This window comes from Seriola aureovittata, chromosome 22, assembly GCF_021018895.1.
Source record: "Seriola aureovittata isolate HTS-2021-v1 ecotype China chromosome 22, ASM2101889v1, whole genome shotgun sequence".
NCBI lineage: Eukaryota > Metazoa > Chordata > Actinopteri > Carangiformes > Carangidae > Seriola > Seriola aureovittata.
The window spans coordinates 7,786,172-7,801,232 of NC_079385.1; the positions used below are offsets into that span (position 1 = coordinate 7,786,172).

At 39.4% G+C, this 15,061-nt stretch overlaps 1 protein-coding gene across 2 annotated transcripts in view; it reads left to right on the forward strand.

Annotated features, from left to right (window-relative positions):
- Nucleotides 1-15,061, forward strand: part of tbc1d22a (TBC1 domain family, member 22a) — a 120,853-nt gene that overhangs the window by 20,989 nt on the left and 84,803 nt on the right. For both annotated transcript variants that reach the window (XM_056367248.1, XM_056367247.1), the window contains exons 6-7: nt 2,998-3,068; nt 13,356-13,484. In XM_056367248.1, coding sequence (XP_056223223.1) covers nt 2,998-3,068; nt 13,356-13,484 — 200 coding nt within the window. The remainder of the gene's footprint in view (nt 1-2,997; nt 3,069-13,355; nt 13,485-15,061) is intronic.

The following is a 15,061-nucleotide window of genomic DNA, read 5'->3' on the forward strand; positions in this document are numbered from 1 at the left end:
GCACAGTAAGCCTTGGGGTAACCGAAGCCTTCCCACAGTGTGGGTCTCTGACACCCTCCAAACCAGCAGAGCCATGCTGCGCACTAGATCACTGTATTGAATTTCTATATAATTAAAGTCACAGGGGACAAGGTAAGGGAGAACTTTTAAGTGGAAGATGCACAGGAACTATAGTGAATAAATGGCTACTCCCATCAGCTGAACAAGCTCTAATGCGTTTCACTCAATTTAGCCAATGGACTTAGCCCATTGCTGTTTAGGTGATTGCTATTTCCTATTCTGCTATCTGTCACTGACTCTCCATTGCATTTGCCTTGAAGAACAGGCAAGGCAGAATCATTTGGCAGCACTAATCAATACTGTTCACTCTGTGCGAAGGGCTTATCAATTTCCAGCCAGTGCCTTGAATGAGAGTGTAGGAAGAATTTGGCTTATTCATTAGGTACATTTGTTTGTTTTTTTTTTGCTTTTTTTTTTTTAAAACTCTGAAAAGTATGTTAAGACAGTGCCATTTAATTCGCACAGAAATCAATTTCCCCTCTTCCCTTCACTCTTGGAATGCAGGTCAAACAGTGGTAGAGCAATTACAGGTAAAGAGATTTGTATTGCATTTTTATGCCTCAGTGCTGGCGACAGCTGTGGCCAGAGGCATTATGTTTTTGGGTTTTCTGTCCATGCCATTCTGGTGAGCATGATACTGTATCTCAGGAACGCCTTGAGGGAATCCTTTCAAATTTGGCACAAATGTTCACTTGGACTCAAGAATGAACTGGTTAGAATTTGGCGGTCAAAGGTCAAGGTCACTGTACCCTCACGAAAAAAACCTTTTTGGCCATAACTCAAGAATTCCTACCCTAATTATGAGACAGTTTAACGCAAATGTCCAACAGGAAAAAAAGGCTAAGTGATGTGATGACATTTTATATCCAATACATCATTATGTTCTTGAAAAACGCCTGATACCTTTTCTCATATTCCTTCAAAGTCTTTACTACATATATTATATGAGTCTTGGCAGACATGGATGTAAACTGCAACTTGACCGGTTGGTGAAGCGAGTAATCCTCGTTGTTTTTCTCAGTTTGGTCGTGACAGCTGGTCTCAGTGGATACTTAATGGGGGGGTTTGTAGAGTTGCAGGGCCCGTGAAGAGGGAGACCTATCTGTGAATACAGGATGAGGTGATGTTAGTCAGAAATCAACCAGGGACCTCCTGCTTTCCTAAAAAAGAGTCCTGTCATTTATCTCAAATATCTTAACAGGTCGCTCAGGAGCCATGTCATGATCTGAAATGTGTGAATTATTACGTCATAACCCAACAGAAGGTCCATGTTGCTTGGTGGAGACAACACAAGTGTAAGGCCCTGAGCAGAACTGTTACAGAAGCAGCGATACAAACAATTGCTTTAGTTTTATTTATGAGCATGATCTCTCTCTCTGCTACAGGGAAATTAGATCCTACACCTTTCTCGTAGTCTGGTTGTTATGTTCGATTCACTGGAAATGGGATGAAAGAAGACACAGGTTGCTAAATACAACAAGACAAAGCATTTTCTCTTGAGTCACTGTTGATCGTTACACCCACTCATCCTCTCCTACTGTTAGTTAGTTAGTGTGTGTGTGTGTGTGTGTGTGTGTGTGTGTGTGTGTGTGTGTGTGTGTGTTAGAGAGCGGGAGAGAGGTATGGTTTGGAGGTAATCTGTAGCACCTAGCATTAAGCCATATTTTCTGGGTCTTCATGGACCCAAAGGGAACTGTTCTCTACCAATTTAAAAGTTCAATTTGCACCTCTCCATCAGATTTCTTTTACATTATAGCCCACCGGCTCTCTCACCCGGCCTGGGGAGAATGTAGTTAATAATCCACTTCTGTCCCATCAGATAATTTAAGTCAAGGGAAGGACAGACAGGAAGGGAAGTTTAGACAGTGAGAACATGATTGTTTGACTGCTCGGTAGATTGAATGATTGATTCTCTTCGGGAACAACTTACTTAATCTAATAATGGTCTGAAATCGTTTTTAATGGGATAATTTAGTGTCCTTGGAAAATGTTTTCAATCAAATGCCTTTTCCTGTGAACAAAAATATTTTCAGCTTTTTTTTTTTTTTTTTTTTAGTCGGTGTTTGTTTTAATGCTGTTTCAAGATCTTCAGTAATGATCAAGATAACAGTGTATGCCAGTTATTCACTGCTTAGTGCAAATCTTTGAAATAATACTTAAATAAACATAAACATGATTCTTGCTTCAAACATTATTTATTATTTTTCTTCTCTTCTCACTCCCATCTTAATGTTGCTGTGACTGTAGCTGTGTCTATCTGCAGTCAGCAAAATCAAAAGAAGAATTGTTGAAAATACTCTAACCCAATCCTTTAACTATTTTTATATAATAATCACATTACATACATATTGCACATTAGGTTTTAGGTTTGATAAAGATATGCACTAAGGGTGCTACTAACAACTATTTTCATTATCTATTAACCGGTCTGATTTTCTCGATTGGATATTTTGTCTATAAAATGTCAGATAACATTGAAAAGCAAGGTTTTCAAGGCATTCAGTGTATAATTGGAAATGACAAAGAAAAGGAGCAAATCATCACATTTTAGAAGCTTTACCTTGTGAGTCTTTGCTTGAAAAATAGTTTAATACTTTCTGTGTAATCGATTAGATGACTAACCATCGCAGTATGCTCTAATATGTAATAAGTGGGGCATTTTCCTCCCCGGTAGATAAAATATTCAATGGAGTCCAAAAAGTGGTCTCGGAGATTTGTTTTGCACTGTATGAAGACAACACATCTTTGGCCTCTCTACTGAAATGTGTTGTCACTTATTAGCTAAATTATGATGATACAGGTAAATAATATATATATATAGACTGATATCGGCCAATGATATTGAGCATGCTCTAGAAGGGAATCTACTTATTAATGTGAAAAGTCAGTGGTGAAACGTAAAATTTACCTTCCGGTATATTTGTTGTTGTTTTACAGAGGAGCTACGGAAACTCAGCTGGTCCGGAATCCCGCGACAGGTCCGACCGATTACGTGGAAACTCCTTTCAGTAAGTTCTGTGTGCAAACACTCTTACAGCACACATGCAAATTTACACTGCACATTCAAACACCAACACAGTGAAACAATCATGAATTTATTTAAAATGTAAAAAACGCTCACAAAAACACTTGCATACAGACGCACTTCAAAAGAAAAACCTATGTAACATCATACATGAACCCGCGAGGGAATGAAATGCACACACAGCCGTGTACACACACACACACACACACACACACACACACACTTGCACACATCAGATAAAATCGCACAAATAATAAACACATTACAGATGATCTTAAGCACTCACACGCACACACAAACACACAAAGTTGCTGTCATGTTCTCTAGCCGTACCCCCTCCCCTTTTTGATTTATGAAGACTGGTAATAGTCCTGCTTTTTTTCAAACTTCAATAGGGAAAATTAATTGCGAGGCACAAATAATTTATTCATGAGACGCACGGTGTGTTTACTCATTAAGCCATTGTTGTGGTGTACAGCTCCTAGTCTGCAGAGAGAAGACTGGCTTTTTGAACGCCATGACTCTCTCATTAATTACCGCACAATAGCTAATGTGCCGCAGAAAAGATGTCATTAAAGGTGTGTGTGTGTGTGTGTGTGTGTGTGTGTGTGTGTGTGTGTGTGTGTGTGTGTGTGTGTCTGTCTGTCTGCGTGCCTGTTTGTGTTTTTTGGTTGTGGGAGGTTACCTACTGGGCGCTTTAACCGTTAATGGCTGCTTTGTTTGGTACTCCACTGAAGTGAAGGCTCATAACACTGTATGAAGTTGCAAAGCACTGGCTGCAGTGTAGGCTGCCAAGTTCAGGGGAGGGGAGGGGCGCCTTACTGCTTTAGCTGACTGTATGTGTGTGTGTGTGTGTGTGTTTTTTTAGCTAATGTAGCATCGATAACACCTGAGTAATGGCTTGTTCATGTTTGTTTTGTTTGATTGTGTGTGTTTGTCTTTTTGCAAATATCTAAATAATGTTTGCATGGATGTCTTGGTGGCTATTGTGCGTATGTATATATTCATTCATACATGTTAATATGCATTATGTATATATGTAAAAAGAGAACACTGCAGCGAACTTTGGGGAAGCAAAGCACAGCTGGCCTGTGGCCTGTATAAATTACAGCTGGACTGCCTGAGCTTCCCTGCAGAGAAAAGAAACATTGAGGCAGCAGAGATGGGGATTGTGTGGAGGGTAAAGAAGGAAGCAAAACCCCCAAAAAACTGAAAGCATCAAGGAACAAAACCAGACTCAGAAGTGAAAGGAGCAAAGAAAAAAGCGAAATGACAGGGTTGTAGGATACTGTAATATATGACATATAAGAGCAATCCCTCTTCTATAGGTTCTACCTCTGCCTTTACTTATCTTAGCCTAAAGGAATACATCAAATGTTTGGAAAAGACAACTTTAGATCTTTAGCGTGCTGGTGGTCAGATTTTGTAACTTTGGAGAGATCCAAGCTAGCTGTGTCCCCCTGCTTCCAATCTTTATGCTAAGCTAAGACAATCCCCCCCCGGCTCTAGCTCTATATTTACACCAATGGGCAGATATCCCATTCTGTGCCGGTCAAATTTAAACTCAGGCGTCACACAATGGTTCACGTCATGCATGTGACAGCACAGACACAGCTACTTACACACACACTGCTACACAGTTATAGATAAATCATATGTGGTCTACTTAAATTCTTTGGAGAGGTTCACAGAAACATCTCCTGCAGTCATCCACATGTCTGATGTTCAACTGTATCAGTGTGTCTGCAAGTCTTGAAAAGTCTGAAAAGGCTTTGAATTTAGTTTCCTCTGAAAAGGCATCGCAGGGTATTGGGGATAAAAATGCTTGCCATAGGCAGTAATTTTAGTTATAAAATGTTTATGTTCCTGATTAGAGGCTGTTGGGAGAAGTTATACACCTGTAAAATAAGTGGGATAGTTTTACAGTGGGGATTCAGTCAGCAACATTCAGAGCTGCAGCAAACGCTATGAATACAGCTTAGGTCCAGAAGCTAGCGTACTCATTGTCATCATGGTTAAATTATGTAATTAGTTTTAGTTGGTTAATCCATCTGTCCATTTTATGATGCTTAGCCGGGTTCAGGTCAAAATGATTCCATTCATTCATTCATTCATTCATTCATTCATTCATTCATTCATTCATTCATTCAACCTTTATTTAATTCTTGAAGAATCATTCAATGTTGTTGAGACTTAAACAGAATAAATACACACAGAAATAATGAGAAAACAAACACCAGAGTTAAAACAGTTACATTCAAGAGTGTTGTAGTTTGTGATCATAGTTTTTAATTGACTGTATTTAGCTTTAATGTGTGTTGTTAAATGTTCCAATCGTGTGCGTGCTGCACACGATACTACAAAAATGATATCCTGAAAAATTCTTGTTATATACTTCTACAAAGTTCTGAAAAACGTGACGTAATAATGTCCCTGATGGTTTTCTTACTTGCATACTTTTGTAGGACTGTGAGACGGGTATTAAATGGCATTCTGTGTGGTATTAAAAAGGTTTTAAAAAGTCTTAGATTTAGCTTGGTAAACCCTGTGGAAACCCTGTGTGTGCTCAGTATGTTCTACACACCAAATACTGCTAAATACACAGCTTCAGTATCATTCTCTCACCTTCTTTAAACTCTGAACCTCCTAAAGAACAAGTGTATTTCCTCAGTTCAGGAGACCGTCTCAATATTTGTTTTGCAACTTTCTGTTTTGTTGAAAACCAAGCTGTTGCTTTGTTATCCAGCACTGTCACCATGAGCTTAAATGTACTAGAACAGAATACAATTCATCTTCATTGAGGACATTTCTTTCTAGGCGACTTTAAATAAATATGCAGGAGGTATTTTGACTGTGCAAACTTGAGATCCATATCTGAAGTAATCTCAGTCTCACCTCATGAGGATTTCAATAGATATCTAGATCTTAGAGCCTTGTGCAGCGTGAATTATCCCAGGGTTAAATCCAAGGTTTGGATTAAAGCGAAAAGTGGGCATGGTGTCAAAAGCTCTCATATCTTCTGAAGTGTCATAACACTTGACTGCTTTCTCTGTCCTGTCTGTGGTATGATCCGGTGGAGAAATAGATAGGAGGGATCAGGCTCGAAATATCTATTCTCCGTCCTGCACACACATACACACACATTGAGACTCACAGCCCGTGCTGTATTCCATAAACTTGGCAGAGGCACCTAATAAAACTTCACTCCAGTGGTGTCCCTTGTGCCCTTCTCCTGCTCACCAGTGTGCACCAACTTATTTGAGTTTTATTTTTCTCTCCCCTCCAGCAGGCGTGCTTGAGCCACGCTCTTCTTTTACCTGACAAAGACAGGAAACAAGTTTTCCCGCTGCGGTCAAAGCTTGGTAACGCTCTCCCAATGGCCCTCATTTACCACCACATCACAGAAATCATCTATAGCTATCTCCGCTCTTGTTAGGCAGTGTGGAAATTTAAAAAAAAAAAAAAAAAACAGTCTGAAGACAGGCCAGGAGGGAGAGAGCAGTTTTTATTCTGACTGGATAGCTCTCTCTACCTCCTTCCTCTTTTTGAGCAAGAGGCTCCACAGGTTGCCCAGAAACACATCCGGTTGAAGCCCCTTTTATTTCAGAAATAATACCGTCTTATTTAATTTGTTTAAAGAACACTAGGTGTCCGAGCCTGCAGGAGAAAGGAAGAAATTAAATGGCTTTTCTGCTTTGTGAAAGAATGTCAGCCTGTGGCAATATGTACATTTGCTAATGGAGTGTGGCTGTTAAATGTGAGGTGGCGGGAGAGAAGAAAACTAACTGGCTGTGGAAATATTGATAAGGCTAAAGGGTTATATGAGATGTATCAAGAAGCAGCGGCAACGGGGACAGATTTAGAGATGATTATGTTCAACTGTTACCTTATAACAGTACACATAATTATAACGCCTGAGAGAAAAGAACAATGTGATTTTTTTTTTTTTTTTTCATTTGAGGCAGACTTGTAATCAACCTCCCCTGGTATGCACTGTGTTAGAGGCATCTCATACTTCACTGGAACATTTTGTTCCTTTTCAGCTTGTACACTTCGACTGTAGTGCATGAGAAGTGCAGCTCCACTGTCGTCTCTCAATATTAACAACTAAGATATTGACAAATAGCTTTTTGTAAACAGATCCAGGACCAGGATTTTAAAGGTGTTGCCTCTGTGTGTGTGCGCACAGTACAGTATATCTCTGTTTTTTCTGCCTTCGGGGGAAATCCACTTTCTGCATTTGAGCATCAAGAATCACCCTTAACAGTGAAGATGAGTGAAATGCAGCACTGCCCGGTGTTAACTATACAGTGTCTCTATTGTCTCCATTATACCACAGGTTTATGATTATACATACTACACTGAGTATGTTTACATGCACACTAGTATTCTGCTTATCCCCAGGTTTTATCAGGTTGCGTTGCACATGTAAAACTAAACCTTATCTGTGTCATGTAAACACCTTATCCATGTCTTCAATATCAAGATATTACTTTCACAACTGGGAAAGTAATGTGCATGCAAACATAGTCACTGTTAAGGACTTTATGAATTTGTTAACAGTTAAAAGCAGCTTTTTGGAAGTTTTGCTATTGCTACATAGTCAGCGTTAGCGTTAACAGCTGTTTACATAGAAGTCTAGACGAAACATCGCAAGTTCAGCATTAAACTTAATTTCTTTACTCCCCAAGAGCTGTGTCTTAGTGGTGGGAAGCAACACCAATGTTAACTCTTGTCTTTTCTTCTACTGAAGTTAGCACGCTAACCACCTAGCCCCGGCACGTCTCGTCACTTTCAGATAGCGACTCAACTGCTCAGAGGGTGTATTATAATCTCTTGTCTAGTAAACGCAATCATGACAGAGAAGGTTAGCTTTCAGTGGCAAAAGATATGGAATTGCTAAACTTCTGAGTGTTTATTAATATTTAAAAATGTGTAGAAGAGATTCACTTTGGATCAGTGAGACAGTGAGGCCCTGCTTTTGTGTACATAAATTCTCCTTCATTTTAAACTACATTGACATTCAAAATGACTTTCTTACTAATGAAATAAGTGATTGAATAAAGTTGTAGAAAAAATGTAATTTTAGAGTGTAATGTGGCAAAAGGGCTTTCATGGCCCAAACTCTCCCAGACCACAATTTTCTAGCACGTCTTGAGACCAAAGCTTGAGACCACTCAGACATCAACATGAACTCTTCTACCCCTGAATGGCTAAACATGCCTCTTACTTGGCTGTTATTTCTCTGAAACTATCCACCGAGATAAGTTTCTGAATAATTTTGAAGCAAAAAATAGGCCACAGAGTTGCAGAATCACGCTCCATTTTATCTAACGTTTTTCTAGCGTGAAGTCGATACTCCTGCGGATGTTTCCAGACTCAAATCATATAGAAGCTCACCAGAAGTACTGTGCTGTACTGTTTACTGTACGGTAAAAAGGAAGTTTTGTTGGTTCAACTTTTGCTGGGCCCAAAACGGTACAGCTTGTGTCCAGGCTGCTCTACCAGGATAATGTGCTCCTACTAAGTAGAAATCAATTTAGACTGTGGTGGTGGTGGGGGGTGGGGGTGGGGGGTGGCGGTTGTGGGGAAAGAAAAACACAGTTTCATTTAAATTCCCCAAATGGATTCCCCAAGCATATTTCCCCTGTTTTTTACAGAGAGTTTACTGATGTGGAAGATCCATTAGAGGGATGGAAGGATCGAGGACTAGATTGATGCAAGGAAGAATGAAGAGATGAGCTTTATGTAGACTGATTAACAGAGGCAGCACTGAAGCACTGTGCTGCCACATTTTGTACCACTGGCATTTCTCTCAGAGCTTTCATGCATTTACACTTTACTTTTAGCCTCCCATCTCTCACTTTTTTTTAATTTTTTTTAATCTCCACTCACCCTTTTTAACCAGTCGACCACAGATTAAATGAAAATTAGTCACTCAGGTTTTAGCATGAGTACACTTGGATCTTGGGCACTGGAAGTATTTTAGTGAGATCTGCTCATTTATTTTAAAAGAAAGGCAAGCTGCTTGTGCTGTTTGCCTGCCTTTCCTTTAACCCAGTTATTCTTAGAACGTGTAAAAAAAAATTGCAATTATTTTGCAGCTTTATGGTCGAAACCGTGTTTAAAAAAAAAAAAGAAAAAAAAAAAAACATATCACAGCTGACAACTTTCAAAACAATTACAAAGTGCTTTACAGTAAAAACAAAGAATAAAGTTTATGAAATCCAAAACATAAGATAAAAAGTAAGATAATTAAAACATTACCAGACATGAAGCTCACTACAGCTTTAATATGCTGATGAATCTCCACTGTTTTATTGCAGAAGTAATAAAGATTTTTTCACACCTATCATCTGTCAGAGTCCTCTGATTAGTAATTAAGACTAGTAATAAAAATGTAGTGTGTGGCACAGTTTACGTCCTCTTTATAGTCTTCAAATCTTCCTCTGTGTGTGTGTGTGTGTGTGTCGAACAGTAATGCAGCTGCAGTGTGATTGACCTCAACTAAGCTGTCCATTAACCTTCAGCACACCCCCGCTCTCCCCCTCCCTCATTTGGCAGAGTGCACCTAACACCGTAGCCCGCTGCTTCGTATCTGACCTGTTGTTGTGTCTTGTGTGCGTGCGTTTGCATACGCAGCGGTTTCATCATGTGATGGGTGGACCTTGTTGGCAGGGAAAAGTCACAGTCAGTACTTGTGTGGATGAGTAACCAGTTTGCCTCCTTACAGAGTGTTTTGGTTGTGCAAGGATTTACTTTTTTGTATGTAGAGTTACTGAATGAAACCAACAGATAAAGGGAATAAGAAATTCTCTCAATGATGGATGCAGTGACAGAGAAAGCCGTATGTGTTTATATGTCATAACAAACGTGAGTGTGGAACCATGGTGTTTGGTGGTGTTTGAACCAGTGTGCTTGTTTTTCATACTTATTGTCGTTTCTGGTGTGTGTGTGTGTGTGTGTGTGTGTGTGTGTGTGTGTGTGTGTGTGTGTGTGTGTGTGTGTGTGTGTGTGTGTGTGTGTGTGTGTGTGTGTGTGTGTGTGTGTGTGTGTGTGTGTGTGTGTGTGTGTGTGTGTGTGTCAGCCAGGTGTGTGTGTGTGTGTCAGCCAGGTGTGTGTGTGTGTGTCAGCCAGGTGTGTGTGTGTGTGTCAGCCAGGTGTGTGTGTGTGTGTGTCAGCCAGGTGTGTGTGTGTGTGTTTGTCTGCAAGCAAAGTTGTTGTGTGCAGCAAATAATCCTCTAGACTCCCCAGACTTCTCTTGGGGCCTTTTCCAGGAAGGAAAAAAAATGAATAAAAACACAAGAAAAGAGAAACTTTTTGCTGCTGCTCCTATTGATTTTCCTCTAGACAGTTGCCCAAAATTGATAGTTTGTGTCTTTTTTGTATGCTTGCTAGCGTATTACCGAAAAGTGTAGCCCGCTTCCAAAAACAACAGGCAGCAGACTCGTAACAAACACAGAAATGCACATAGGAAACAAACACTCACATATAGCAAACACTGAGTCAACATCACACTTTTAAGGCCTGTTATGTTGTTCAGTTTCTTGCTTTATGTGCAGACTGTCCTTGTTGGTGCAGGTAAACTAGTTCAGTTTTGATGGTGATTCCACTGAAGCCAGCCCAAAACAGATGTGTCTGAACAGCAAATGTTGCCCTCAGAAAAATGCTCAGCTTGAATTGTGAGTGATGACGAATGAATGTAAGAGGCAGAGCGATGAAGAGAGCATATGTCTAATGCAGCATCCGTTTGCGGAAAAATGTAGAAGGAACTCTGTGGAGGATTTGAGCGTGGAGTATTAAGGGGCCACTAACGCCTTTCTGAACTGCTCATCGGGTGGGTGGATGTCTTTGGCTCTCATTTTAAACAATATTGTGCCCCCGTCTTCTCGATGATGACCCGCTTTTCACTTCAGATCAGATTTGGATTCCCATCGTGGTCGGACAACACGTCGCACAAGACATTTATTGTTTAGTATAACCTGGCCATGAGTCTTGACCTGTGGCCGCAGCATGCTGTATGTAACAAGATGAGCTCAAAGGTCCGTCTGCTAGCTGTGTCATCATGTGACCCGCGTTTGATCACATGATAACAAGTTTTGTAATAAAACAAATGAATGACATTTGAGAAAACAAACAAACAAAAGAACTAGGTTTTTTGCAAAGCTTCCTACTGCATCAGTTCATCAGTGGATGGACTTTGCTCAGTTGCTATGGAGATGACTCAGTCGTTATATAACAGGTGGTTGTACGTCATGTGGACAAAAAGTTCCACAGAGGAAAATTTGGCAAAGAATGGTCCAATAAACAGTGTCGTGTTTAAAAGCCTTAAAACATACTTATAAAACCTGCTCAGTCATTTTTTTTTTGACTTTCTTTGTTCTCACCTTTTTTCTAAATGAAGGATGCAGAGGAAAAGAAAAATCCAAACGTTCTAATTTCCAGTATTAATTTCAGTAACACACATTTAATGCATTAAACATTACATGCCCATAAGATTGTTGGTCATATTGTTAAAATTGACTTCATTACCTGTAACTCTATTCGGATGAATGGCTTCTATTCACCAAGATGTTGTGGAACTACTTGAAATTGTTCAGTGACAAACACGTACATATGCGCATAAGGCATAATAAAACATGTCAGCTACTATAGTAAGAAGCTTTATAAGTTTAACAGCTAGACAATCCAGCTTTTTATCACAAGGACAAGTATTCAGGGCCAGCAGTCATGTTTGAGTTGTGTTTTGAAGATTTTAACTTTGTGAATTTTTTAGAGCCCCTGGTCCCAGCTCTTGCTTTTAATAGACTTTAGATTTGTTGTTCAGTTTGGAGATGACTTTCTCCTCATTGCATAAGCCCGACTGCACAAGGAGGATGTACACTTTCACAAATGTATGCTCATATAAACTGCCTCTGAGAGAGACACACACACACACACACACACACACACACACACACACACACACACACACACACACACACACACACATAAACACACACACAAAGTCAGGTACCTGCCCCAAGAGGCAAAAAGCATTTAGTTAAGCAGCAGAAAGTTTTCTTTGCAAAGTGAGGTGTGTCAGTCACAGACTGTTTAATCCCATGTGGCGGTGTTTGGTTTCTCATTGAACTCGGCTAACGGACTCAAAACAAGTCAAGGCTTTAGAACAAGAGTTTCAAAATAAAGGCTCATTAAATCCTATTTAATGACAGATAAATAACAGAGAGGCAGAGAACATAAAACACCATGTGGTTTCTGAAATGATGGTCTTACTTAATATCTATAGAACTCAATTAACGAGTCCCATGTGTAACCGAAGAGCATGCAAACAAAACACACAGGTGTATTAGTTTGGAGACTATTACCACTTTGTTGTGTTTTTTATTTGAGCCTGTACTGGTGGTGGTACAACGCCACAAGGCATAACAAAGGTTTACAGTACATTTCAGACACTTTCCAACACGTAAAGTTGGTTGTAATTTTAAAATGTCAGGCTAATGCCTGTTAGCACCTCTAAATGTCACTGATGCATATCTTGTTTCTTTAATATGCTCAAAAACAGATCTGTGAATACATCAAGTTGCAGTTTTGTGAGCATTTACAGTATGTAGCGTGAGACTCCAAGAAGTCACTGCTCCCAGTGATAAAGAGACCAGCAGATAACCCCCATAAAACCAAAAATAGTTGTTTTCACTGTTTTTTAAAATTATTTTAATTTATTTATTTATTTATTTATTTTTTACGGTTCTTGTACAAATGAATGAAAACACCACTCATCTAATGTGTTAAATAGTGAGATTTACAAGTGCTTGAAAGCAGATTTTTTACTGTCAGCATCAGCAGAGCCAGACCAGTCGTTCCCCCCCGCTTCCTTTCTTTAAACTGAGCTAAACTAACCGGCTGCTAGCTGTAGCTTCATATTTAGTGTACAGACATCCGAGTGGGATCAATTTTCTCATGCAACTCTAGGCAAGAAAGTAAATAAATATATTTCCAAAAACTATTCCTATAAAAGGCTGAAAGCTATCGAAGCATTTTTTCCTCTACCCGAACTTTACTTTGAAACTGAACTCTTGCTACTCGAGTTTGAATACATTTTTCTTGTTCCATTTTTTTCCCCCATCAGTGTAAACTGATCATAAAAAAAAATGTAGTAAAAAAAAATCCCCCTCTTCCACTTTTTGTGTCCCTTTGTCTTTCATCTGTCCTCCTCCCTACTTCATTTTCTTCCTCTCTCTCTCTCTCTTTCTCTCTCTCTCTTTCTCAGGGTTACCTGCCAGCTAATGCAGAGAGGAGAGAAAGCGTCCTACAGAGGAAGAGACAAGAATATTTTGGCTTCATCCAGCAATACTATGACTCCCGCAATGACGAACACCATCAAGACACATACAGACAGGTATACATACACATGCACGTGCACAGTACAATTTACGTGTGTGTTTAATCGTTTCTTCTACATCTGACTTTCTTTTTTTAACACCTGTCTGAATCCAAGAGTTTGAAGGACAGAATGAAAGACGGACTACAAAGGATTCCATTTCCAATTACAAGAACAACTTCTTGTCCCTAATGTATTCCCTCAGCACAAACCCAGGACACAAAGCTGTTTATGTGCATGTTTGTGTTCTTATGTGTGTCAGTAAGGGTGTGTTTTGACAGGAGTGGTCCCTGAAGAAAGGATTACTGGAACTGGTTATCTGGCAAAAAGTGCTTTTCTATGTTTTGTTTTTTGTTTTTTTTTTTCCTTTTCTTTTTCCTGTCCTTTTCTCTCTCTCTCTTTCTCTCTCTCTCGCTCTCTTTCTCTCTCTCTCTCTCTCTCATATGTACTTATTGGACTCATTGAACTTCTGTCTGTCTGTCCGTTTGTCTGTCTGTGTTGACATGGAGGCAGTGTGTTAGAGCTCTGTTCACAGAGTAGAACCAACCACCCCCAAACTTCAGAAAGCTGCCTAAATGAACACTTCTCTTTGGCTTTGAAAATAATATCTGCTTTTACTCGGTCTCTGTTTATCTGTCTCTCCCCCACATACTCTTTCCTTTTAACACTCGACTACTTCCTATTCATTTCAGGCTGATAAGAAACATCAAAGTGAGCTGTCGATAGCAAAAACACACATTTCTCATATTCTGTCCAATTTCCCATTGATCTTCTCTACACTGTGGCAGAAAGCTGGCATACTTTGTTTTGATGATTGTTTGGATCGCGTCTTGAAGCCTCTTTTTTTTTTTTTTTTTTTTTTGCCAAATTCTGTTTGTTCCAGCTCTGTTTATGACGACGGAGCGAGCAGTAATTTCCAGTAATTTTTTTTCTGTTTGTGTGATTATGTGTGTTTGTACGTATGTTGCTTTGGCACTCAAATTGGACATGGCAATGGGTTCTGTTTGTCTGTATGTTTAAGTGGCTATGGATACATTTGCATACATGTACCTGTGTGTCTTCTGCTCGTCTTCGTGTTTGTCTGTGTTCATGTGGGATGGTCCATCATCCATCTTGAATCTCCATCTGTCTCAATAGTTTGTCTCTTCTTGTTTCTGTCCATCTGTCTCTTTTATATACTTGTTTATGCTCTTGGTAACTTGCCTAAACAGCTTGTGTGTATGTGTGTATACATATGCAGATGAATGCAGCCATTGTAGAAGTTCCAGCTTGCACTGCCATCTTTTTGAAGTACTGCTGCAGTTTCGTTCCATCCCAAGAGAAAATGTTTTTTTAAAAAAAAAGAGAGAAGCTTTTTAAGGGTAGAGTTGGTTATCGTTTGGCTGTTATCAATTCCGGCTCTTATCAATTCCCTGTTTTGATTCCAAAATGGTGAATAAAAAGAAAAAGAACTAAAATGTTTAGACAACAATGATATCTTTATTCCTTTAAGTATTAACTGAACATTGACAAAGTAAATAGGGTTTACTATTTACTGGTAGTTTTTACAACAAAAACGATCCACAGACTTGCATTGAAAAAATATTAAAGGATAG